The following is a 26,220-nucleotide window of genomic DNA, read 5'->3' on the forward strand; positions in this document are numbered from 1 at the left end:
GTTGGGTCTAGAACCAGAGTACACAATCTCAGAATAAAGGGCAAGCCGTTTAGGACTGAGTTGAGGAGGAACTTCTTCACTCAGAGGGTGGTGAATCTTTGGAATTCTCTGCCCCAGAGGGTGGTGGAGGCTCAGTCACTTAATAAGTTCAAGACAGAGATCGATAGATTTCTAGTTGCTCATGACATCAAGGGATATAGGGATACTGCGGGAATATGGCATTGAGATAGATGATCAGCCATGATCTAGAATGGCAGAGCAGGCTTGAAGGGCTGAATGGCCTACTCCTGTTCATATCTTCCTATGTTCCTAGATGCTATGCAAATCATCTATGACTTGCTGATAATTTGAACAGATTGCTTATTTGACTATAACTTAAATTGTCATACTCTCCAGTTATAAATTTCAACCAAATTTTAAGCAAGGCAAACCTTCATACTGAGAAAAAACAAACAGCATGATTCAGATTTGAACCATATCCTGATAACTTTACATATTTACGGCTTTACATATTGACCTATTAATATAGGCACAGTGGTTAGCAGGAGTGGCACAGTGGTTAGCACCGCAGCCTCACAGCTCCAGGGACCCGGGTTCGATTCTGGGTACTGCCTGTGTGGAGTTTGCAAGTTCTCCCTGTGACCGCGTGGGTTTTCGCCGGGTGCTCCGGTTTCCACCCACAGCCTAAGACTTGCAGGTGATAGGTAAATTGGCCATTGTAAAATTGCCCCTAGTGTAGGTAGGTGGTAGGGAATATGGGATTACTGTAGGGCTAGTATAAATTGGTGGTTGTTGGTTGGCACAGACGCGGTGGGCCGAAGGGCCTGTTTCAGTGCTGTATTTCTAAATAAAAATAAAATAAAATACTGTCTTCTGAGAAGGCAGCACTTATTAGGATTTCTATAACAGAACTGCCTGAAACATAGATTATGCCAATATTTAACACAGGCATTAAAGATATCCTCTTTTCGATACTAGCTTTACTCAGCAGCAGGCGATAGCCTGCTATTTTGGTGTGCAAGCTGTAAACCTCTATGACTTCTGTCTACATTCAAGGGAACAGCTGTATATTTCTTGGTTGAAATATATATACAAATACAGATAGTGACTGACTTTATTAAAATTGAAAGAAAGACGATACTCTGTTACATATACGGAAAATGTGGGGCAGAACTGTTACTCAGGAATTTATTAAAAGCCAAATCTACAAACTTTTCAACAACAAAATTAAAGGCAGCCAAAATAGTAATTCAGAACGCAAACAAATTCAAGATCTGAAATGGTTAGGAAACTGAGCCAGTAGATAGCAAATACAGACAGGAATAAAAATTTAAAGGAGGAAACAACTGAAATAAGAAGCATGTGTTGAAATGAATAGAATAGTTTACTGAACAGGAAAGGCATTTAGGTGCAACTGCAGAAAAATCATTTAAACCATTTGTCCAATGTATAGTTGCAATGAAAAAAAAAGTAATGAGCGCATAAGCAGACGGACAGAATATAAATTAAGAGACAATGTAAAATTCTAGTTAGACCTCATCTGGATTACTCAGTAGCATTGTCACCATAACTTAAAAAAACATAGTGTGCTTTTTACGAGTGCGCAGTGCAGCAAACTTGAGACACAGGCAAAGACTGAAGTTAGGCTTGTTCTTGTTGGAAAAAGATAACTTCAAGGTAGCCAACTATAAGCTGCCACAATTGCCTAAGATCAAGTTTAACAATCCCATGAGCAAACTATTCACAATGACAAAGATTTCAAAAATTAGGGACACAAAATTCAGGCAAGACAATTTCACACAATGGATAGAAGAGATATGAAATAAGGAAAGACTTTTGAAGTGAAGAGTATAAATCAATTGCAACGAGAGAATATGCAAATATAATGGGAAGGCTGGAACAGCCTAATTAAAAGGGGTTAGTTGATTGGATCAAATGACCTTTCCGTGTTTCTAAAATTTGCTATGCTTCAATAAGCCTGCATTGATTTTTCTCATCTCTTTTACTGCATGTCAGTTTCACAGTTCTTTATATTACACTCCAGCTTAGATGCCCTGAAGGTGCAGACTATGACTAGCAAATTACCAGAAACTGTTTGTTTTCTGAAACTTGTGGCTAACCACAGAACAAGGGTCTCAACTGATAGGTGACAAGATCGTACAGAATGCTGCTCCTTACATGGTAATAATGTTGCAGTCTATGTCTGGATGCACTACATTGGATACCACTTCCAGTCGTAGAGGCTCCACATGAAACAATGATATAAAGTCAGGATTTTTAGGATGACTCCACTAGTGTCACTTCCCCCATCATAAGCAAACAACTGGGCAGAACTACTGAACGGAAGCAAATTTGATAAATGTTTTGATAAAAATTCTTAAGAGCACTATTTTCTCTTCGGCAGAGAAAATGGGAGTGGAATCAAGTCAGTTAAATCAAGTCAGACAATTTCTCATTGGTAATAACCTGATCCCGAATGTCGCACACCGAAGAAACCACCATATATTAAATAAAAACAAAAAATGCTGGAAATACTCAGCAGGTCTGGCAGCATCCGTGGAGAGAGAAGCACTGTTAACGTTTCAGGTAAGTGACCTTTCAACAGGGTTCTGATGAAAGGTCACTGACCTGAAACGTTAATTCTGCTTTTCTCTCCACAGATGCCACCAGACCTGCTGATTATTTCCAGCATTTTTTGTTTTATTTCAGATTTCCAGCAGATGCAATATTTTGCTTTTATACCACCATATATTAACATTGTCTTTGCTAGAATTCTGCTTCCAAGGTAACCAAGGCAGCTTATAAAAGTAAAAGCAACTACATAGCCACCAAATCAAAATTTAAAATTAAGATTTTCCACTTTGTCAATTTAAAAAAAAATGTGCTCACATGTCGAAGTTTCATTGTATTCTGCCGCTGTGGACGCTGAAGTCGTTTGTCATTTATAGATGTAGGAAGAATCTGTAAGTGCGGCCGAAACTGGTGTGGAGCATTGGGAATGATCGGCTGAGGGGAGCAGTTATTCTGGTGCTGTGGTAGTGGCTGCAGCTGCATGGGTGGCTGAAAGGCAGAAATAAGTAAGGGGTTAATAGTCCAATACTAGTAAATGATGGGCTCTGCGAGAAATATTATTCATACAAGAGTAGCACTATACATAAGAGAAAATTATTTGTTCCATACTGCTATGCAATGTTCCCTCTCAGCTGCACAGGTGTGCAGCAAACTGGAACGCATCCTGCAGTGCAACACATTGGTCGGGGACAACCAACACTCCCTTTCAGATGCGCATGTAAGCGGCATACAGCAATCTTGAAAGTACCGCTCAGTACAACAAACAGGCCACACACGAAGAATAATGAGAGGCCACATTGCTCCCAAATGCAGCAAATGTACTATGTACAATGCTCTTGCTGTTCAAGCCGGGGGAGCAAAAAGGAAAGTAGTGGTAGCAGGGGGCAGTACAGTGCGGGGGATTGACACTGTTCTCTGCAGCAAAGAGCAAGAGTCCAGAAAGCTGTGTTGCCTGCCCGATGCCAGGATTCCGGATATCCGGTCAGGACTGGAGAGGAAGGGGTGGATACAGTCGTCGTGATCCATGTACGTACCAACGACACAGGCAGGACAAAGAAAGAGTTTCTGCATAGTCAGTATGAGGAGGTAGGCACCACATTAAGCAGAGCCTTAAAGGTAATAATCTCTGGATTATTACCTGAGCCATGAGAAAATTGGAGTAGGGCAAATAAGATTAGAGAAATGAATGCATGGCATAAAGACTGGTGTGGGAGAAGTGGGTTCCAGTTCCTGAGGTACTGGCATCAGTACTGGGGAAAGTGGGAGCTGTACCTTTAGGACGGTCTACACCTGAAATCTTCTGGGGCCGGTGTTCTAGTAAGCCGCATACTAGGGAAGTAGAGGGAGTTTTAAACTAAATAGTGGGGCAAGGGATCAAATTTGGGAAGATGTGGTAAATCAAAGAGTAGAGACAAGGCAAGAGAGAAAGATATTAATATCAGTAATGGTAATCAGACCATGACAGGAAGGGACAGTGAGTACAAATCTAAGAATAAATCAGCAGATAAGGCTAGAGGGTTACAAAAATAATAAAAGGACAAAACTAAAGGCTCTGTATCTGAATGCACACACCATTTGAAACAAGACTGATGAACGGATAGCACAAACAGAAATAAATAAGTACGAACTGATGGCCATTACAGAGACATGGCTGCAGGATGACAGATTGGGACTTGAATATTGAAGGGTACATGACATTTAGGAAGGACAGGAAGCTAGGAAAAGGTGGAGCGGCGGATCTGTTAATTAATGATGGCATTAGCACAATAGAGAGGGATGACCTAAGTTCAGGAAACCAAGATGTAGAAGCGGTTTGGGTAGAGATGAGAAATGATAAAGGCAAGAAGTCACTTGTGGGAGTGGTGTACAAGCCCCCTAACTAACCACACAGTAGAACGGGGCATAAAGGAAGAAATAATGGGAGCTCATCAAGAAAGGTACAGCAATAATCATGGGGATTTTGATCTACATATAGATTAGAAAAATCAGATGGGAAAAGGTAGCCTAGATGAGGAGCTCATAGAATGTTTTCAGGATAGTTTCTTAGAGCAGCACATTCTGGAGCCAACCAGAGAACAGGCTATATTAGACCTGGTATTATGCAACGAGATAGGATTAATTAATGACCTCATAGTGAAGGTGCCCTTCGGCAGCAACAATCATAATATGATTGAATTTTACATTCAGTTTGAGGTAAAGAGAGGGTATATGACTAGTATTTTAAACTTAAATAAGGACAATTATGAGGGCATGAAAGCAGAGCTAGCTAAAGTGAACTGGCAAAGTAGGTTAAGGGATAGGTCAACAGAGATGCAGTGGCTGATATTTAAAGGGATATTTCAGAATACACAGAATAGATATATTCCAAGGGGAGGACCCGCTATTTGTGGTTAACTAAAAAAAGTTAAAGGTAGTATCAAACTTAAAGAAAAAGCATATCAATGCGCAAAGATGAGAGGCAGGTCAGAAGGTTGGAAAGAATATAAAAAACAGCAAAGAATGACTAAAAGATTAATAAGGAAGATAAAATTAGAGTACGAGAGAAAGCTAGCCAGAAATATAAAAACAGATAGTAAGAGTTTCTATTGATATTTTAAAAAGAGTTAACAAAGTGAGCAGTGATCCTATAGAAAGTGAGTCTGGGGAATTAATAATGGATAATAAGGAGAAGGCAGATGAATTGAAGAGGTATTTTGCATCGGTCTTCACTACAGAGAATACAAGTGACATTCCGGAAACAGCTGTAAATAAAGAAATGAAAGGGAGGAACTCAAAAAAATTAAAATCACCACGGAAGTGGTACTGAGCAAATTGTTGGAGCTGCGGGCTGGCAAGTTCCTGGGTCCTGATGGACTTCATCCTCGGGTATTAAAAGAAGTGGCTAGTGAGATAGTTGATACATTGGTTTTAATTTTCCAAAATTCCCTAGATTCGGGTACGGTTCCATTGGATTGGAAAATAGCGAATGCAACTCCTTTATTCAAAAAGGGAGGGAGACAGAAAGCAGGAAACAATTGGCCAGTTCTCTTAACATCGGTCATAGGGAAAATGTTAGAAGCTATTATTAAAGATGTTATAGGAGGACATTTAGAAAAATTCAAGGTAATCAGGCAGAGTCAACATGCTTTTGTGAAAGGGAAATCATGTTGAACCAATTTATTAGAGTTCTTTGAGGGAGTTGCATGTGCTGTGGATGAAGGGGAACTGGTGGATGCACTGTACTTAGATTTCCAGAAGGCATTTGATAAGGTGCCACAAAGGTTATTGAGGAAAATAAAAGCTCATGGTGCAGGGGGTAACATATTGTCATGGATAGAAGACTGGCTAGCTAACAGGAAACAGAGTAGGCATAAATGGGTCATTTTCTGGTTGGCATGATGTAACAAGTGGTGTGCCACAGGGATCAGTGCTGCGACCTCAACTTTTACAATTTTTATAAATGACTTGGATGAAGGGACTGAAGTTATGGTTGCTAAATTTGCTGTTAACACAAAGATACATAGGAAAGTAACTTGTGAAGAGGACACAGGAGGCTAAAAAGGGATAAAGATTGGTTAATTGAGCGGGTAAAGATCTGGTAAATGGAGTATAATGTGGGAAAGTGGGAAATTGTCCACTTTGGCAGGAAGAATAAAAAAAGCATATTATCTAAATGGTGAGAGATTGCAGAGGTCTGAGATACAGAGGGATCTGGGTGTCCTAGTGCATGAATCGCAAAAGATTAGTATGCAGGTACTGCAAGTAATTAGGAAAGCTAATAGAATGTTATCGTTTATTGTGAGGGGAACTGAATATCAAAGTAGGGAGGTTATGCTTCAAGATATATAGGGCATTGATGAGACCACATCTGGAGTACTGTGAACAGTATTGGTCTCCTTATTTAAGGAAGGATGTAAATGCATTGGAAGCAGTTCAGAGAAGGTTTACTAGACGAATACCTGTAATGGACAGGTTGCCTTACGAGGAAAGGTTGGACAGGCTAGGCTAGGCTTGTATCTGCTGCAGTTTTGAAAAGTAAGAGGCGACTTGATTGAAACATATAAGATCCTGAGCAGTCTTGGCAGGGTGGATGTAGAAAGGATGTTTCCCCTTGTGGGACAATCTAGAACTAGGCGTCACTGTTTAAAAATAAGGGTTCTGAATCTTTGGAATTCTCTACCCCAGAGGGTTGGGGTATTGAATACATTTAAGGCGAGGATAGATAGATTCTTGGTCTCGCAGGGAATCTAGGGATATGGGGAGCGTCCAGGGAAGTGGAGCTAAAGCCCAAGATCAGCCATAATCATAGTGAATGGCGGAGCAGGCTCAATGGTCTACTTCTGCTGCTATTTCTTGTGTTCTTGTGTCTTGTGTTCTTCTGCGTCGCCCATTTTAGACAGCAATGAGAAGAATTTTTTGCTGAGGGTTGAGTGTCTTTGAAGTTCCCTTTCTCAAAAGGCAGTAGAAGCAGAGTCTTTGAATATTTTTAAGGCAGAGGTGGATAGATTCTTGATAAGCAAGGGGATGAACGGTTATCAAGGGTAGGCGGGAACGTGAAGTTGAGGTTACAATCAGATCAATCATGATCTTGTTGAATGGCGGAGCAGGCTCAAGGGGATGAATGGCCTACTGCTGCTCCCAATTCGTATGTTCATAGCATGTTAACCTGTTTTGTTTTCACTGATCCAGTGCACATTTGCTACCTATTCCAAGAATAGGTGGTTTCTTGATTTAATTCCATCAAAAGTCCAATCAGAAGTCTCACTATGATTCTTCTACTTTGTCTCTAACCTCTCCAGTTATTCATTTCACTTCGACTTCATTCTAAGTTCTTGCATTACTTAAATATGGTTACAAATGTGAATGCTTACTGCGTCAACGTACAGTTCATTAAAACTGGATAAAACTTGCATATTTAAACAGTGCTACAGTGACCATATTGCAATCATGATCAGAAACACAGATATACACATGGTCAAAAATCACATCTACAACAGCTATAAGTAAACATTTTATTCTTCAGTTTACAAAAACTATGGCCTACATATTCATCAAATTATTAAATATTACACTATGTACACTCAGTTTGTAGTTTATCAAATTTCTACTTTGTGCAAAAAATCGCAATTGATTTCAATAAAGTCTCAACTCGAGGTCACTTAATTCAAACTATTGATACTTTGCTGCATTATTTGCAGTGCTTAATTCAAATTACAAAATTAATTCAAATAATTACATTTTTTAAAACTGCACAAACAGCCCCAAGTATCAGTGGACTGACTTCTATTTATCATTCAAGCAGTAGAGGGCGCCCCTACCTTCCTAAATTATGCACCCCAGGCATTTTCATAGCAAACATTAATTTCACGTTCGATACATATCCAAGAAACAGATTATGCTTCCAGGCACACAGTGGAGAAGCCATATTGTCACTTAGTGGAACGCTCATCACCTAGTAAGATGCACATTTTGGTATGAACTAAAAAAACAAAAAAATTGCTAGGTAGACCAAAAAAGCCTTTATTTTTAAACTGTCTTGCTAACATATTACACATCAGAAGTACCACCTTACATACAAACTTATAAAATTTATCATATCCTTTTTGTCTCCTACACAAGATACTACATTTTCATATAATGCTTACAATATTTTGCTATCAGAACTAAGGTTAGATTCTCATTATTCTGGTTACTCACTGACTTGCAGAGTTTTTCTCATACCTGCATATTTTGTTGAATGTGGGGCGATGGTGGGAATGGTTGTCCAGGGCCTTGTGGAAATTGCTGTCTTGGAGGAATGAATGGTCTTGGATTCAATGGGCCAGGTTGGTTAAAGGGAGGCATCCCCATATGACCCTGGGGTTGAAGACTAGTCCTTATCGGAGCTTCCCTTGGAAACATATGATGTTGCCCCTGCTGGTTGAAACCTGGGCCTGGATGGCTGTACACCATGGGAGGTTGCAAAGACATAGCATGATTGTTCATAAGTGGGGGAGGAGGACTCCCTTGCTCAAACATATGTTGTCCTTGGAACCTTGGTTCTGTGAATTCAAACATGCAATAATGTGTTGAACTGTGCTGAGTTAATATTTCCTCTAACACCGTGAACTAAATCTTTCACGACTAGACCTTTAAGTATTATAAAATGTATAATTAAGTTGAATATCTAAGATCTAATTGTTCATAATTTGCATTATTCCAAGTAAAAACTTTCTGCAACCCTATTTTTCAATTGATGACTTTTGCCTTTAAAAATAATTCCTAGGTTCCTTACCACCAATGAAGAAGGGTTCTCTCTCTTGTGGGTGTGGTCCTCTCCATGGTTCCTGAAGAGGTAGCCTGGGTGGCTGATTAAAGTTAGCAGGGACTGGAATAGGTGGTTGAAATTCTGGAGGGCTCTAACAACGAAATAATATATTGATCATAAAGTTACACTGAATCGCTTCTTTCAAACTATGAGATCTAGCTTCTTGTAAATCATTTTCTCAGATCAGTCAGGACACCTAACATCTGTTAAGTCATAAATTAGTCCATACTATCAGTACAAACCAATTAATGGCCACCCTGGATCACCAGATTATCAATTTTCATTCCTAAGGGATTCAATGCCATTATCAGATCTTATCAATCTGACGTACCAAATTTCTACAGCCTCAATTCCTACTTCATCTGTGATTTTCTAATGATTGGAAAATTTAAGTTGTGATCTATTTACTTCTAAAGGTTTGAAAAAGCATAGGGCAATGAAACCCGATGGGTATAGATTCAGAGAGTGGGCACAGCATTAATTATTCAACCAGTTTGATCAGCAATTTACTTGTTTCAGTCACTTCTGCAGGAGCAAAGAGACTGCCTGTGTCATCAATTTATTATACACCGTGAATAGTTCATCATACATTGCACTTACAAACCGCAGACTGCGACACACACACGCTTTTAATCACCCCCGCAAAGAAAATAAGATAAGGCTGCTTTAATCCTTTTTCAGAATAAGACGACACTTGGCTTTCTCATTTTATACTCTCAGAGACCTTCCCCAGTTAAGAAATTAACCTTCTTTGGCATATGATCCTGACACAAATTGTGCTTTTGCTTTTCCACCTTGTGTTAATTATATGATGTTATCAATGGTAATCCATCTTTTCATATGGAATGACGGTACTCGCTTACAATGGTATAACAGCTTAAAACTTCACATAAGGTGCTCAACAAAAAGTTAATCAACTACTGAAAGAAGGAACAGCCAACCAAGAGGATCAAATGGCTATTGTACCACTTATCAGTTTTCTCAATAGCTTCAGCTGTATAGTCACAAAAACCTTTAATTAAATACCTTAACAACACTGTTGAAATCTTATGAATTGTTCAACAAATTAATAGCGTCCATCTTCAAGGCAGGCATTTATTATTAATCCTACTTAAAATGTAAAATAGTTATACGTGAAAATAAATCTGATATAGTGGGTGAGCACAAGTTAATTCAACTGACTGTCACTGACTGGAGAAAAAAAGGCAAAACCTAAGTAAATTAAATGACTGCTATGCAGCCTGCATTACTATTACAATACACAGTGAAGGATCTTCAGTTACTGGATATAGATACCCTTATCTTCAAGACCAGAAGTGACAGTATCAAGCGCTCATGCGAAAAAAAAAGATGTCATGAATAAACCTGTACGCCTCTCTCTTTACATTCACAGAGGCGACATACAACAGAGTGGTTATTAACCCCGAAGACATCCCTCAGGCATACATATTTTTGTTTTTAAATATAGCTACATCATATTTTAGAAATACATAAATATAGGATCCCTTAGATCTTTATTTAACGTCCACATCTGCAAAAAAAAGTGTCAACTATAACCACTGCTTTCTAAATGTTAACTCCAGCCCATTTATAAGAACCAACTGCAAAGCCGACTGAGACTCAACACAACAGTTCATTACAACAGTTGTAAAGCTGAAATTTAAGAGTTAGCCAACTATTTAAATAACCTTCACACCAGGATAATTTTCTATCCAAACTACCCTAGTTCAAGATGAGCCCATGAGAGCAAAGAGTTGGAAGTAACCACTGTGAATGTTTCACTGTATACCTAACATCTCTCAGCCTGAGTCTTCATTTTAATAATCCAAGTGTGTGCACTTTGCAAATGTTAAAAAGATATAAATAAAAATAGGGCCATGGCACATTAACCTTAATTACCATTTAAGCTCTATATTCACTAAGCTGCCTTTTCAAACAGAGAAGTTTGAAATCTTTTAAGCTGCTCTCCTGCATACAATTACACCAGAATGCAAGCTCGTGAATTTGATATGCAAGACTGAATTCTAAAAAAAAGTTAATGTTATTATTCTCTTGCTACTAATGATAATTTTGCTGATGTTAATTACCACCAGTGAGGAGGATAGTAGCAGACTTCAGGATGATAGACAGTGTGGTTAAATGGGCAGACACAAGGCAGATTTAATGCACAGAAGTGACACATTTTGGAAGAATGAGAAGAGGCAATATAAACTAAATGGTACAATTTTAAAGGAGGTGCAGGAAGAGAGGGGCCTGGGGGTTCACATATATAAATCTTTGAAGGTGACAGGACAGGCTGATGAGGGTATTCAAGTACATGGAATCCCTGGCTTTATAAATAGAGGCAGAGCATACACAAGCAAGGATGTTATGCTAAACCTTCATAAATTATTGGTTTGACCTTAGCTGGAGTACTGTATCCAATTCTGGGCACTACACGTTAGGAAAGATGTCAAGGCCTCGGACAGAATACAGAGAAGATTTACTAGAATAGTACCAGAGATGAGGAACTTCAGTTATGGCGAGTGTGTTCAGACTCGGTGGGCTGAAGGGCCTGTTTCAGTGCTGTATCTCTAAAACTAAAACGAAATTGGGGTTATTTTCCTTAGAGCAGAGAAGGTTAGCGAGAGTTTTAATATAGGTGTTCAAACATACGAAGAGTTTTGAGAGAATAAATATGGAGGAACTGTTTCCATTGGCAGACAAGACAGTAGCCAGATTTAAGATAACTAGCAAAAGCACCAAAGGGTTGATAAGAATTTTTTTATGAGCAAGTTATGGTGATCTGGAATGCACTGCCTGAAGGATGGTGGACGCAGATTCAATAATAACTTTCAACTGACAACTGGAGATATCCTTGAAAAGTAAGTGAGGGAAGAAGAGTGGACTAATTAGATAGGTATTTCAAAAAGCCAGCACAGGCAAAATGGGCTGAATGGCCTCTTTCTTGTAACACACTATGCAGGGTAGGTAGATAAGTTTTTAAAATGTGTACATTGTACAGAACACTGGACATAATATTAATGTTAATTTCTTTTAAGTTCACACCAATTTGCTCTCCTGTGCTCCTGATCACACAAAATCCTTGCCGACTAATTCCACAGGAGCTGGTGACCCTCTGGTACCATCATACAAGTGGTTATAATTCCTCCATGAGCTTCAATGGTGCTAGCAGGCCATTCAACTGCACAGACAACATAGGGAAGCCAAATTATCCCTACGTATGCAATTCCAATTGAGGTTGTTCAATCACAGTCAGGAATCTTGGCCAATTTATTCCTTGGCAGCAAGGCTGCTGAGGCCAATTGTACGTGTAGCCTTGTTGAGAGATCAGCTAACTGCGCATTGATCAGAGATACCCCCCAGCTCATATGATTCAGTCTTAACTCATTGTGTCACTAGAAAGGCATGGATTAATTTTTATTTTCCCAAAATCAGATATATTCTCCCATACCCAGGGTTTAAAAAATGTAAAGCGTAAATTTTAACTGCGTTATATCTTCACCATAACTAGATATGGCAATAATAAATGACTTTCAACAAACATCCTAAAACATGATTTTAAAACAATGCATTATTTATCCAAGATTAGTTTTCCAATGTCATAATTACTCTTGCATTTATGAAGCTCAGAATTAGACTAGAAAATATTTTAAAACAGCAAAGGTTTTGGGGGTGGGGGGAGATCCTGATCAAGGCTCGACAAAAGCATTACTTTTCAAGCATTCATGAGAAAAATAATCCACCTTCTTCCAATTTTTCAAAGAATCATAAAATGGTTACAGCACAGAAGGCCATTCGTCCACCCTGTCCATGCCAGCTCCCTGTAAGAGCAACTCACACAGCCCCACTCACCTGCCTTTTCCCCTATCCCTGGAAATGATTTCTCTTCAGATAATTATCTAATCCTTATGAAAGCCACGATTGAATCTGCCACCACTACACTCTCGGACAGTCCATTCCAGATCCTAATCACTTGCTGGGTAAAAAAGTTCTTTTGCCAATCACCTTAAATCAGTGCTGTCTGGTTCTCAACCCTTCTGTCAGTGGGAACAGCTTTTCCCTATCTAATCTGTCCAGACCCCTCAAGATTTTGAGCACCTCACTTTTTAATATGATTTAAGTGGTTTTGGTGCAGAGAATTCATTTTCTTAGTCTGATCCTCTGGCACCTCAGTATGAAATGCTCTTTTTGGTACTGCAGTAGATGCAGAAAACTGAAGGTAAATGAAGGACCAAGTTCTATGACTCTATATGAGTTTTATCACCAAGTCTCAGCAAAGCTGTGAAGGTAGTGGCCTCAATCAGGAAAAGAAAATTCCTACCCATCCCTGTCACCAAGAATGCTGAGTTAAGACTCATTCCCAAACTGCTGGTATATTTTTTCAAAATGATAAAAGGTTGCAACATTACCAGCAATTATATGAACAGAAGCTGCCACAATGAAATACCTTTATATTTTGCATTAGAAAAGCAGAATTTTATTCCCAAGCAAATGTTGTATTTCCGTAATCTTCAAATATATAAAACACAGACAGCCACACCTCTCAAATCCAAACCATATTCTGTATAGCTACATTGAGCTCTGCAGATGGAAACCCGTGGATATGATTAAATTCGATAGTATGATAATATATGCAAATCAAGATTAATCAGATGCCTGGTGGCAAATGGAAGTTGCTTGGTATTATGTCACCTGCATTTTAAATTGTGCACTGTATACGCCAGTCTGACAGTATTTGACAGCTGGTGGTATCTAATACTGCATCTGCTCTCCTCTGCCCAAGATCTGATAAGAGAAAATGCCCATCATTCCTTTACCATCTATAAAGGTTATAATTACATAGCTTTCCCTTACCAAAACATGGCTTGAAAACACAAAAAAGCTCTGGCGGAAATCTTGAACTACTCAGAACACAGCTCTGCCTCATTTTAGCAAGGTCCATAACCTAAATGAAATGTAATTTGCTGCAGCAACCTTGTTCATACTCAATTTGCATAAACTGCTACGAGAAGCTCTACCCAGGAAGTGTCAATCACCACCACCTGATGTCTTGTACCCTGTAGACTACAATGCAACTCTCCATGGTTCTGAACATTAACTACAGCATACTACTGGTTCTCTCTTAGCTCTTCTGTTTTTATCTTTGTATCCATTATAATCTTGTACAGGCTCATCTGCTCTTGTTTACTGCAAATCTAACAGCTATCCTGATTCACAGGAAAGGGCGATATTTGAGGGTCATGTTGGGTGGGGTGCGGGGGGTGCTCACAGATGGAGTTGCAAATTTTACACTGCAGTAGCATCAACTATTTGGATATTCACCGGATCCTAACGCATCAATACTGTAATTCCTCTAGAGTCAATAGGAGTGACCCAGATATATTTTGCAAAATACTATTGATTAAGATATAAAGAAGCTCAGAGCATTTGTTCAAACCTAAAAGAACAAATGCATAACATGTAGATATAACAACGAAATATCAGGAAATAAATTAATACACAGGATTTAATCAACCCCTCTAACCTTGACTAATACCAGCAAATGGAACAGTGAGAGTATCTCTCCTCTTGTATTTGAAAATAAGACTGTGTTCATAAAGCAAAATTCTGCCTTTATCCATTTTAATAGATTTTGTTTTTTAAATCATATGAAGTCCCTGTTACATCTCTTGTCGCTTTCACATTTGTAGAGCTTACAGTAAAATGACCAAACCTATCACAGCATAAAGCTCACATCAAACATATCCAGCTGTGCAGACAACCAACAATGTTTACAGATTCTTAAAACTTTATTTAGCTTTGCTGGTATTTAATTACTATGTTAATACTACTTTACAGGGGTACGCGCAATCAATATTGCAATACAAAGGAAAGCAGCTGCTACTCACTAGGAATCTCTGGGGGCCCACAGCAGGCCTCGGCTGGTTTGGCGTAGGCATCAAAGGCACTGCAATTACAATGAGGGGAGAAAAAAACACCAGTCATTACCTTTGTGTTCTGACCTTACAAAGGATTCAGGCATTCTTGCTGCAATAAATTCAACAGCCATAGCTGAAATTACTTTACATTGACACTGAAAACAAACTGCCAGCTACTTCTCTGCATTTTGTAGCAGAAAAGCAGCTGATACACAACAAGCATATCAATCAAGCTGCTTAAAAAAGAAAATCAATTGGGCCTGTACCTGTAACAGTTAATGTTGTCCAAGCAGATTTTGACGTATGTGAACTTCCAATTAAACACCACTTGATCCCATCACAAACTGATTAAGCAAACCAATCGGCATGTGAATATTTTGACATCAGCATTTGAAACTGTTCACCAAACTTTGCAACAATCCTAATTCAACCAGCTTGAAATTACATTTTGTTAACACATTTGTTTAAAGAGAAACATTATGAATTAACAAAGTCAATATATTTGAAGATGCAGGTAAAAAAGAGAAATTCAATTCTGCAAAAGAGCCAAAAAGTTCCAGGGTTGCCAAAGGTGCATTCATTTTCTGAGATGCAATTTACTTTCACCACTACTCATCACTGTGTCCAATCAATCCCCGCCCCTTTGTCCCCCACCACCTTCCCCACCCTGATGGCATCAGCACATATTCAGGTGCATTTCCGCATGCCATCAGGAAAACACTTCTCCATTTGTAAGCATAGCATCAATATATAGTTGTGCCAAAATTAAAAAGTACTGGAACAAATAAAATTAAAGGGAACAAAAACAACAAAGAAACAAATCTGAATAACGAAATAGATTTTTAAAAAATTCATTTCATGGGATGCAGGTGTCGTTGCAAGGCGAGCTTTTGTTGCCCATCCCTAACTGCACTTGAGAAGGTGGTGATGAGCTGCCTTCTTGAACCGCTGCAGTCCATCTGGTGCGGGTACAGCACAATGCTTTTAGGGAGCAAGTTCCAGGAATTAACCCAGCGACTGTGAAGGAACAGCAATAGATTTCCAAGTCAGGATGGTGTGTGGCTTGGGCGGGAACTTTCAGATAGAGGTGTTCCCATGCTTCTGCTGTCCTTGGCCTTCTAGGTAGAAGAGGTCACAGGTTTGGAAGGTGCTGTCGGAGGAGGAGTGGAGAGTTGCTGCACTGCATCTTGGAGAAGGTACACACTGCTGCCACTGTGTGTCGGTGGTGGAGGGAGTTAATGTTTAAGGTGACGGATAGGGTGCTGATCAAGCAGGCTGCTTTGTCCTGGATGGTGTCAAGCTTCCCGAGTGCTGTTGGAGCCACAGTCATCCAAGCACGTGGATAGTATTCCATCACACTCCTGATTTGTGCCTTGCAGATGGGGGACAGACTTTGTGCAGACAGGAAGTGGGTTACTCGCCACAGAATTCCCAACTTCTAACCTGCTCTTGTAGCCATAGTACTTATATGGCTGCTCCAGTGGAGTTTCTGGTCAATGGTGACCCCCTGATAGTGGGGGATTCAGTAATCGTAATGTGTTGAATGTCAAGGGGATTTGTTTTGATTCTCTCTTGTTGGAGATAGTCATTACCTGGCACTTGTGCGGCACGAATGTTACTTGCCACTTATCAGCCCAAACCTGAATGTCGTCCAGATCTTGCTGCATGTGGACATGGACTGCTTCAGTACAGGGAGTTGCGAATGGTACTGAATATTGTACCATCAGCGAACATCCCCACTTCTGACCTTATGATGGAGGGAAGGTCATTGATGAAGCTGAAGATGGTTGGGCCTACGAAACTCCCCTGAGGAACTCCTGCAGCACTATCCTGGGGCTGAGATGACTGGCCTCCATAAACCACAACCATCTTCCTTTGTGCTAGGTATGACTCCAACCAGTGAAGAGATTCCTCCCCTCTCCCGCGATTCCCATTTACTCTAGTTTTCTTCGGGTTCCTTGATGCCATACTCGGTCAAATGTTGCCTTGATGTCACCTCATCTCGAGTTCATCACTTTTGTCCACGTTTGGACCAAGGCTGTAATGAGGTCAGGAGCTGAATGGCCATGGTGGAACCCAAACTGAGCATCAGTGAGCAGGTTGTTGCTGTTTAAGTGGCACTTGAAAGCACTGTCGACGACACCTCCCATCACTTCGCTGATAATCCAGAGCAAACTGATGGGAAGGTAATTGGATCTGTCCTGCTTTTTGTGGACAGAACATACCTGGGTAATTTTCTACATTGTCAGCTAGATGCCAGCGTTGTAGCTGTACTGGAACAGCCTGCTAGAGGTGTTGCTAGTTCTGCAGCACAAGTCTTCAGTACTACTGCCAGGATGTTGTCAGGTCCCATAGTCTTTGCAGTATCCAACACTCCAGCCGTTCCTTGATATCACATGGAGTGAATCGAATTGGCTTAAGACTGGCATCTATGATGGTAGGGACCTCAGGAGGAGGCCGAGATGGAGCATCCTCTCTGCACTTCTGGCTGCAGATGATAGCAAATCTTCAGCCTTTTCTTTTGCACGTAATGTGCTGGGCTCCTCCATCAGAGAATGGGAATATCTGTGGAGCCTCCTCCTCCGGTTAGTTGTTTAATTGTCCACCACTACTCATGACTGGATGTGACAGGGCTGCAGAGCTTTGCTCTGATCTGTTGGTTGTGAGATTGCTTAGCTCTATTGCATGCTGCTTTTGCTGTTTGACATGCAAGCAGTCCTGTGTTGTAGCTTCACCAGGTTGACACCTCATTTTTAGGTATGCCTGGTGCTGCTCCTGGCATAGTGTCCTGCGCTCTTTTATTGAACCAGGGTTGATGCCTAGGCTTGATGGTAATGGTAGAATGAGGGAAATGCAGAGTCATGAGGTTACAGATTGTGGTTGAATGCAATTCTGCTGCTGCTGATGGTCCCCATGGATACCCTGTTGAGCGGTCAAGTCTGTTCTAATTTTTTCAGATAAAGATTTGTTAACCATGAAACAACACTATTTTGGAATTCAGATGCATGCATTAGATTGCTAACACCCATTTCTATATCAACATTCACAGAAGCCTGCAGGACAGTGCTAGAAGCACACAAATACAGAATAGGTCTTAAGCAAGCTGGGGTGAAATTCGACCATCGAACAGGGCATGACACATGGCAGCTCTGGAAGCCCTTTAATGTTGTGTCCAAAATTAATTCCTTGACACCTGTACCAGTAATTCCACCATTGTTAATTCATCATCCAAGTTTGAAGGGTCAATAGTAAACCACAGAAAGTAAATGGGTTTTACATATTTTTTTTACATCTATCACTTCTAAGGCATGAAATGAGTTTTTTTTTAATATAAACGTAAATATCAATTGCCTTGAAATTATAATGACGTTAACCATCTTGCATAAGCAGGTATGCCAGCAAAAACAAGGCACTGCCTAAGATTTTTCTCAACTGAGATTATTTATTGCATTTGTTTTTTATTCTTTCATGGGATGGCAGCATCACTGGCAAAGACTGCCCACTTCCAAATGCCCTCAAGAAGGTGGTGTTGAGCCACTGCAGTCTGTGTGGCGTAAGTACTCCCATAGTGCTGTTACATCAGGAATTCCATGTCTGCAAAACCAGAATTGATTTTGCATTGACCACAAGGCATACAACTGGCCTTACAAGAATCAGTTTGCACACATTAATGTAAACTGCTGCATCAAACATTAATTTTTGAACTCTAAATCCTAACTGTTCTCACATTATAACCTCAATGCCAGAAGTAAAAATTCCTCAATAGATATCTCAAACACTTGCTGCAAAATGATGGTGCTCCTCACTTTTACATCATCTGTTCCACTGAATATAAAAGCTGAATAATTGAAGTAGCATGATGGAGAATCAATTCATGGCATCAGTTAAGCAGATCACTGGATGTACAAGGAGTGCTCTGGATCAAAATTTAAGTTGCACACAAAAGGATTTCAGCCTTTGACTACAAAAGCTTTGAATATGTCAGAATTACTCTTGTTTAGGTTGAAAGGATTTATTTTTAGGTTAGTTATTAGTTCCAAAAGAAAAGACAGGAATTACTTCAACTAAGATCGCTTGCCTGTTAAGATTTCGGTGGAAATATTAACACGTCAAATTACAGTAGAACAATTATTAAGCATTATGGGAATCAGGTCAATAATTTCAGGTAATGGAGGTGATACTAAAATGAAAGTATAACTAGTTGGCTGCACCATTTTTGGAATGAATCAATTCAATTACATTGTAATACAACAGAAATAAAGTTGAAACTTTTAAGTGGCAGTAAAAATTCTGTATGCTGGAATCAAGCTTCCCATAAAGGTCCATTTATGCAAAAACAAAAAAATCTGTTAATGCAAAGTGCGTGAAAGGGCATGATTAAGCCAAAGGCAAAAAGGTTATAATTTTTCTTCTGCCCATAAGCATATGTTTTTGTGGCATCCTTTCCACAAATGCAATGCATTTAATTTGGAAACGTTTATTGTTTATGATTGGCAACAGCAGACTAAAAAATTAAAATAATTATTCATGTTTTGATTTAAAATTATATTTGATTTTTGCCAGAAGTTCTCATTCTGAAATCTTGCCAACACATGTTAATTCGACAGCATTAAAAATGGCTGTACCAGCTCCCCAATGGCATAGTTTGCAAATTTGCCATCCAGTCCACTAAATCCAATTTCTGGCCTTTGACAGGTTGGCTAATTTCAGAATTAACAACAGGCAGGATCACGGGAAATAGCCTTAAGTGTTCCCAGTCTATCAAGGGGGAAACACAGTAAATCGGCTAAAATGTCTGCTCCTGACATCAAGTAACCTGTGCTAGAAAGTGATCACGTATGTCAGTTGAAGACAGGGGCAGGTTCAAATACCACCCATGAAGAAAAGCCCATAAACACTCATGCCTGGACTTGGAGTAGGCCATTCGGCCCGTCGAGCCTATTCCACCAAACAGGTGATGGCTGATCATTTACCTCAATGCAATTTTTCCCCACTATCCCCATATCCCTTGATGTTATTAATATTCAGAAATCTATCGCTTTCTGTCTTGAACATGCTCAACCATAGAGCTTCCACAGCCCTCTAGGGTAGAGAATTCCACAGATTCATCACCCTTTGAGTAAAGAAATTCACAGAAATGTTACAGAGCAGGAGGCCATTCAGCCCATCATGTCCACACCAGCTCTCTGAAAGAGCAACTCCCTCAGTTCCATTCCCCTGCCTTCTCCCCATAAGCCTGCACATTGTCTAATTCCCTTTTGAATGCTTCAATTGAACCTGACTCCACCACTTTCTCAGGCAGCGCATTCCAGACCTTAACCACTCGCAGCGAGTAAAAGTTTTTCCTCATGTCACTTTTGCTTCTCTTACCAAATACTTCAAATCTGTGCCTTCTCGTTCTCGATCCTTTCACGAGTGGGAACAGTTTCTCTCTATCTACTCTGTCCAGACACCTCATGATTTTGAATACCTCTATCAAATCACCACTCAGCCTTCTCTTCTGCAAGGAAAACAGTCCTAATCTATCTTCATAACTGAAATTCCCCATCCCTGGAACCATTCTCATGAATCTTTCCTGTACTCTCTCCAATGCCCTCATGTCTTTCCTCAAGTGCGGCGCCCAGACTGGACGCAATACTCCAGCTGAGGCCAAACTAGCGACTTATACAAGTTCAACATAACTTCCTTGCTCTTGTATGGTATGCCCTTATTACTAAAGCCCAGGAAACTGTATGCTTTATTAATCTTGCTCTCAACCTACCCTGTCACCTTCAATGACTTATGCACATAAGTGCCTCCTTATCTCAGTCTTAAATAGCCTACCCCTTATTCTGAGACTGTGTCCCTTTGTTCTAGACTTACCAGCCAGAGGAAACATCCTATCCACATCTACCCTGTCACACCCTGTAAGAATTTTCTAAATTTCAATGAGATCATCTCTCATTCTTCGAAACGCTAGAGAATACAGGCCCAGCTTCTGCAATCTCTCCTAAGACAATCCTGCCATCCCAGGGACTAGCCTGGTGAACCTCTGGTCGCACTCCATCTATGGCAAGTATATCCTTTACATTAAGAGACCAAATCTTTTACACAATACCCCAGGTGCAATCTCAGCAAGGCTCTATACAATTGCAGCAAGACATCTTTACTCCTGTACTCAAATTCCCTTGCAATGAAGGCCAACATACCTATGGCATTGCTGAGAAATCTGGTATTCACAGAATGTACCATTGATCAAGTTACCATTTTCAGGAGAGAAGAAAACATACCCATGTAAAAGGGAGATAATTTTCTCCCAGAAAGCTGAATTTATACAATCTTGTGCATTTCTAACCTTGCACAGGTGTAACCACTGGACCTCGGAAATGAGGGTTTATATGAATGTTCTTTGGTTGTTGTGCTGGGATTACTGGTGAATTCAAACCAATAGAAGTAGTTTCTGAGTTCTGCTGTTCCTGCGGCTGTTGATGCTGCTGTTCTGCTTGCTGTGGAGGACAACTAGACATTTGAGATGTGGAAGGATGTCGCTGGGGTACCAGGAGAGGCGGTGGTTGCCGTCTCTGTTGTAAATTACCTCTACCATGTTGTTGATCTGGAGAATGCATTGTAGTATGAGGATTCTGGGAAAAGAAATGGTTCATTTTAGTTTTTCCGCCAACCAAAAAGTCAAGGAAAGATCTTTTTGTTCAATACGAAAGTAATTTTATGCAATGCATTACGCCGTCATTTATTACAACTCAGATATGAAGGAAAAATCTAGCAGAGCACATCTTTCAACATAATTTCTGATAACCTACTAGTGCAACTCGATGTGTGAATGGGGACAAGATTTAGCTCTGCAATAATAGTCTAGTTTGCTCATTTCTTTTTAATTTATCAAATATACCACTCATAAGCAATTTGACACTTACAACATTTAAATCACTCATGCATTCCTGTGAATGGTATGATTTTATTTTAATTGTAACTTTCAATATTTCTGATTGCAATTGCAAACAGCAGCTCATCATATGGCTAACATATTGGCACCGATAGATTAGCTAGATAACAGAAAACAGAGAGTAGGCATAAATGAGTCATTTTCTGGTAGGCATGATGTAACAAGTGGTGTGCCACAGGGAGCAGTGCTGGGCCTCAACTTTTTACAATTTCTATAAATTACTTAGGTGAAGGGACCGAAGGTATGGTTGCTAAATTTGCTGATGACACAAAGATAGGTCAGAAAATAAGCTGTGAAGAGGACATAAGGAGATTATAAAGGGATATAGATAGGTTACGTGAGTGGGCAGAGACAAATGGAGTATAATGTGGGAAAGTGTGAAATTGTCCACTTTGGCAGGAAGAATTAAAAAAAGCATATTATCTAAATGGTGAGAGATTGCAGAGCTCTGAGATGCAGAGGGTTCTGGGTGTTCTCGTACATGAATCGCAAAAGGTTACTATCCAGGTACAGCAAGTAATTCGGAAAGCTAATAGAATGTTATCATTTATCACAAGGGTAATTGAATACAAAAGTAGGGAGGTTATGCTTCAGTTATACATGGCATTGGTGAGTACATCTGGAGTACTGTGTACACTACTGGTTTCCTTATTTAAGGAAGGATGTAAATGCGTTGGAGGCTGTACAGAGAAGGTTTACTAGACTAATACCTGAAATGGGCGGGCTGTCTTACGAGGAAAGATTGGACAGGCTAGGCTTGTATCTGCTGGAATTTAGAAGAGTAAGAGGCGACTTGATTGAAACATATAAGATCCTGAGGGATCTTGACAGGGTGGATGTGGAAAGAATGTTTCCCCTTGTGGGAGAATCTAGAACTAGGGGTCACTGTTTAAAAATAAGTGGTCGCCCATTTAAGACAGAGATGATGAGAAATTTTTTCTCTCACAGGGTCATGAGTCTTTGAAATTCTCTTCCTCAAAAGGCGGTGGAAGCAGAGTCTTTGAATATTTTTAAGGCAGAGGTAGATAGATTCTTGATAAGCAAGGTGGTGGAAGGTTATCGGGGGTAGATGGAAATGTGGAGTAATCAGTTCAGCCATGAACTTATTGAATGACGGAGCAGGCTGGAGGGACAGAGTGGCCTACTCCTATTTTGTATGTTTTTATCTACTAGCAGGAAAGTTTAGCTCGATCTACCCCAACAATTCCTTTCAAAATCCTTAACTTTCTTTTTTCCAAGGAATTTAAACCTAGTTAATGTAATCTCACCTCATAGTTTTATCCTTGGAGCTCTGGTAACACACTGGTGAATCTGCACTGCACTCCTTCCAATGTAAATAAATGCTTTCAAGGGTGCCAGAACTGTACACAGTACTTCAGATGAGGTCTAACTAGGGGTCTGTATAACTGTAGCAAAACCTCCTCTCTTTTAAATTCTAGCTCTCTAGTTAGGGGAGGTGGGGACAAAGTGGTAATGTCACTGAACTAAATCCAGAGGACCAGGCTAATGCCCGGGGACACTCGTTCAAATCCCACCACAGCAGTTGATATCAATTGAATTAATTAATTAATTTAAATTCTACTAAAAAAAATTTGGAATTGAAAGCTAGAATCAGTAATGGTGCCATGAAACTATCAATTGCCATAAAAACCCATCTGGTTCACTGATGTCCTTTAGGGAAGGAAATCTGCTGTCCTTGCCTGGTCTAGCCTACATGCGTCTCCAGACGCACAGCAACCTGGTGGACTCTAAACTGCCCTCCGAAATGGCCTAGCAAGCCACTCAGTTATCAAGGGCAATAAGGGATGGCCTTGCCAGTGGCGCCCACAACCGAAGAAAGAATCTTAAAAAATCAATTAGCCAATATGCTTAACATTTGTACCTGACTACTATTTAGGAAGCACGTGAGGATCCTTGAGAGGGTGCAGAGGAGATTTACCAGAATAGTTCCAGGGATGGGGGATTTTAGTTACAAAGTTAGGTTGGAAAAGCTGGGGCTGTTCGCCCTGGAGCAAAGGAGATCAAGGGGAGATTTGATAGGCTTACATAAGTTAGACAAAGAAAAACTGTTTGCATTAACTGATAGTACAAGGATTAGGGGACAGATTGAAGCTTTTGGGTCAGAGATGCAAGGGGAATCTGAGGAAGAAATGCATTACACAGCGAGTGGTAATGACTTGGAACTCGCTGCCCATGAGGCAGGTGGAAGCGGAGACAATCAATGGTTTCAAAAGGAAACTGGATGGGTACTTGAAGGAAATAAACTTGCAGGGCTACAGGGAGTGAGTGGAGGAGCGCGACTGACTGGATTGCTCCATGGACTTGATGGCTGAGTGGCCTCCTTCTATGCCATAAATAGCTATGCCCTACATTATAGAGATCTGTGTACATGGATCCCTAAATCTCTGTTTAACATCACTGTTACTAACTTTTCACCATTTAAATAATATTCAGATCGATCTTTTTTTGGTTCTCGCACTTAGCTGTGTTGAAATCTATCTGCCAGAATTTCACCCACTCAATTTATCAATGTCTCTTTGTAATTTTATGCTCCCCTCTATACAACTTACAATACCATCAAATTTGTCATATGGAGAATTAGAAAACTGATAAAACGAATATATATTCAAAAACTGCAAATGGAATACATATTCCTTGCAACAAAGCAGAAGCACAATGACCAAGTGTTCTTGACAACGATGCTACACAAGTAAAACACTGCAGATGCGGGAACTCTGATATGAGAATAGAAAGTGCCTTTGGAATTCTCTTCCTCAAAGGCAGTAGAAAGCAGAGTCTTTGAATATTTTTAAGGCAGAGGTAGATAGATTCTTGATAAGCAAGGGGGTGGAAGGTTATCTTGGGTAGATGGAAATGTGGAGCAATCAGTTCAGCCATGAACTTATTGAATGGCGGAGCAGGATCGAGGGGTCGAGTGGCCTGCTCCTGCTCCTAGTTCGTATGTTCAAAATACTCAGCAGGTCTGGCAGCATTTGTGGCTAGAGAAACAAAGTTAACGTTTCAGGTCTGCGGCCCTTCATCAGAACTGATGGGTATTTCCGGCACTTTCTGTGCTTATTTTTTTTTTTTAACACTGGCAAAATTCTGTGCAGTTATAAAAAAATTCAAGAAATAGATAGGTATTCTTAACTTTAGCTGGATTGTTAGAACACCTTGGCAGCAGAAACCATGCATCCATTATGGTATCAGATTTAAACTAGCCTTTCACTTGCACAATTGCACTAAACATCGCAATCCAGATTTTCGCTGGTTGTTTTCCAGATTTTTCTGATTAATCACTGACTTCTAACTTTTAATGTAAATAATTGAGGGCAATAATAAAACTCTACATTTAGTGAAAATGAAAAATAATTGATTAGTACAGGAAACCTACAGAAAATACACAGAAACTTTGGTCTCCAAAAGATACAGAAATCATGACTGAAGAAGTAATGAAGAAAGAGAAATTACCTGACTGTACCTGAACAGGCAGGCTGGGTGCAATCACTGGCTATTCCTCAACACAGTCACCCTTCACATGCATAACCACTAAATTAACAAAATAATTTCTCGTGAAGAAAACAGAAGTAAATAAGAGTTAAAAATACAAGATGGTTACCTGCAGTGATGGAGGCACTTGCATCAAGGGCGGCCGTTGGTCTCTCCTCCTACCACCATCTCTCCTTGGATCACAAAAACCAAAATTAGCTGAAGGCCCTCCTCTTCGCCCTCTTTTTCCCTGTTTTCGTTGGCGTTCTGTCTCCTCAAACTCACGCAATGCTGCTTTAGCCTCATCAGAAAGTTCTATAACACAAATTACATTGGTCATTTTGTTACTGCCCAAAACATCAAAATCAATGTTGCAAATACTTTTCTACTTCAAAATCATATGACTGGCTGAAATCAACGATTCCTGATACTAACAGTAAAAACTAAGTGCAATTACATGCCATTGTAATTAAAGGTTACACAGAGAAATGAGCAGGAAAGAAGGATTGAACTAGGTGGATCTTGGAGAAGAGTGCCCACAGAGACTTGATTTTTTTTAAATTTAATTCTTGGGATGTGGGTGCTGCTGGCAAAGCCTTTGAGAAGGCAGTGGCGAGCCGTCTTCTTGAACTTCTGTACTCCATGTGGTGTAGGTACACCCACAGTGCTAACTGACTTTTCTGCAGTGGTTTGATACAATTGAGTAGCTTGCTAGGCCCTTTCAGAGGGCAGTTAAGTGGGTCTGAAGTCACACGTAGGCCAGACCATGTCGTAAGGACTTCATCCCCTGAAGGACATTCGTGAACCAGATGGGTTGTTATGACAATCTGGTAGTTTCATGATCATTTTTAATGAGACAAGTATTTTATTCCAGATTAATTAATTGAATTTAAATTCCCTAAGCTGCCATGGTGAGATTTGAACTCATGTCCGGAGCAGTAGCCCAGGCCTCTGGATTACTGGTCCAGTAACATTATCATAGAACCACCGAAAAGATACGGCACAGGAAGAGG

At 40.1% G+C, this 26,220-nt stretch overlaps 1 protein-coding gene across 3 annotated transcripts in view; it reads right to left on the reverse strand.

Annotated features, from left to right (window-relative positions):
• The window catches only part of rbm33a (RNA binding motif protein 33a), a 236,255-nt gene that overhangs the window by 103,799 nt on the left and 106,236 nt on the right, over positions 1-26,220 (reverse strand). For all 3 annotated transcript variants that reach the window (XM_068015013.1, XM_068015011.1, XM_068015012.1), the window contains exons 8-13: positions 25,338-25,522; positions 21,113-21,398; positions 14,749-14,807; positions 8,825-8,948; positions 8,272-8,591; positions 2,890-3,060 (exon numbers count right to left, since the gene is read on the reverse strand). In XM_068015013.1, coding sequence (XP_067871114.1) covers positions 2,890-3,060; positions 8,272-8,591; positions 8,825-8,948; positions 14,749-14,807; positions 21,113-21,398; positions 25,338-25,522 — 1,145 coding nt within the window. The remainder of the gene's footprint in view (positions 1-2,889; positions 3,061-8,271; positions 8,592-8,824; positions 8,949-14,748; positions 14,808-21,112; positions 21,399-25,337; positions 25,523-26,220) is intronic.

The sequence above is a fragment of the Heterodontus francisci genome, chromosome 2, assembly GCF_036365525.1.
Source record: "Heterodontus francisci isolate sHetFra1 chromosome 2, sHetFra1.hap1, whole genome shotgun sequence".
In the NCBI taxonomy this organism is placed as follows: domain Eukaryota; kingdom Metazoa; phylum Chordata; class Chondrichthyes; order Heterodontiformes; family Heterodontidae; genus Heterodontus; species Heterodontus francisci.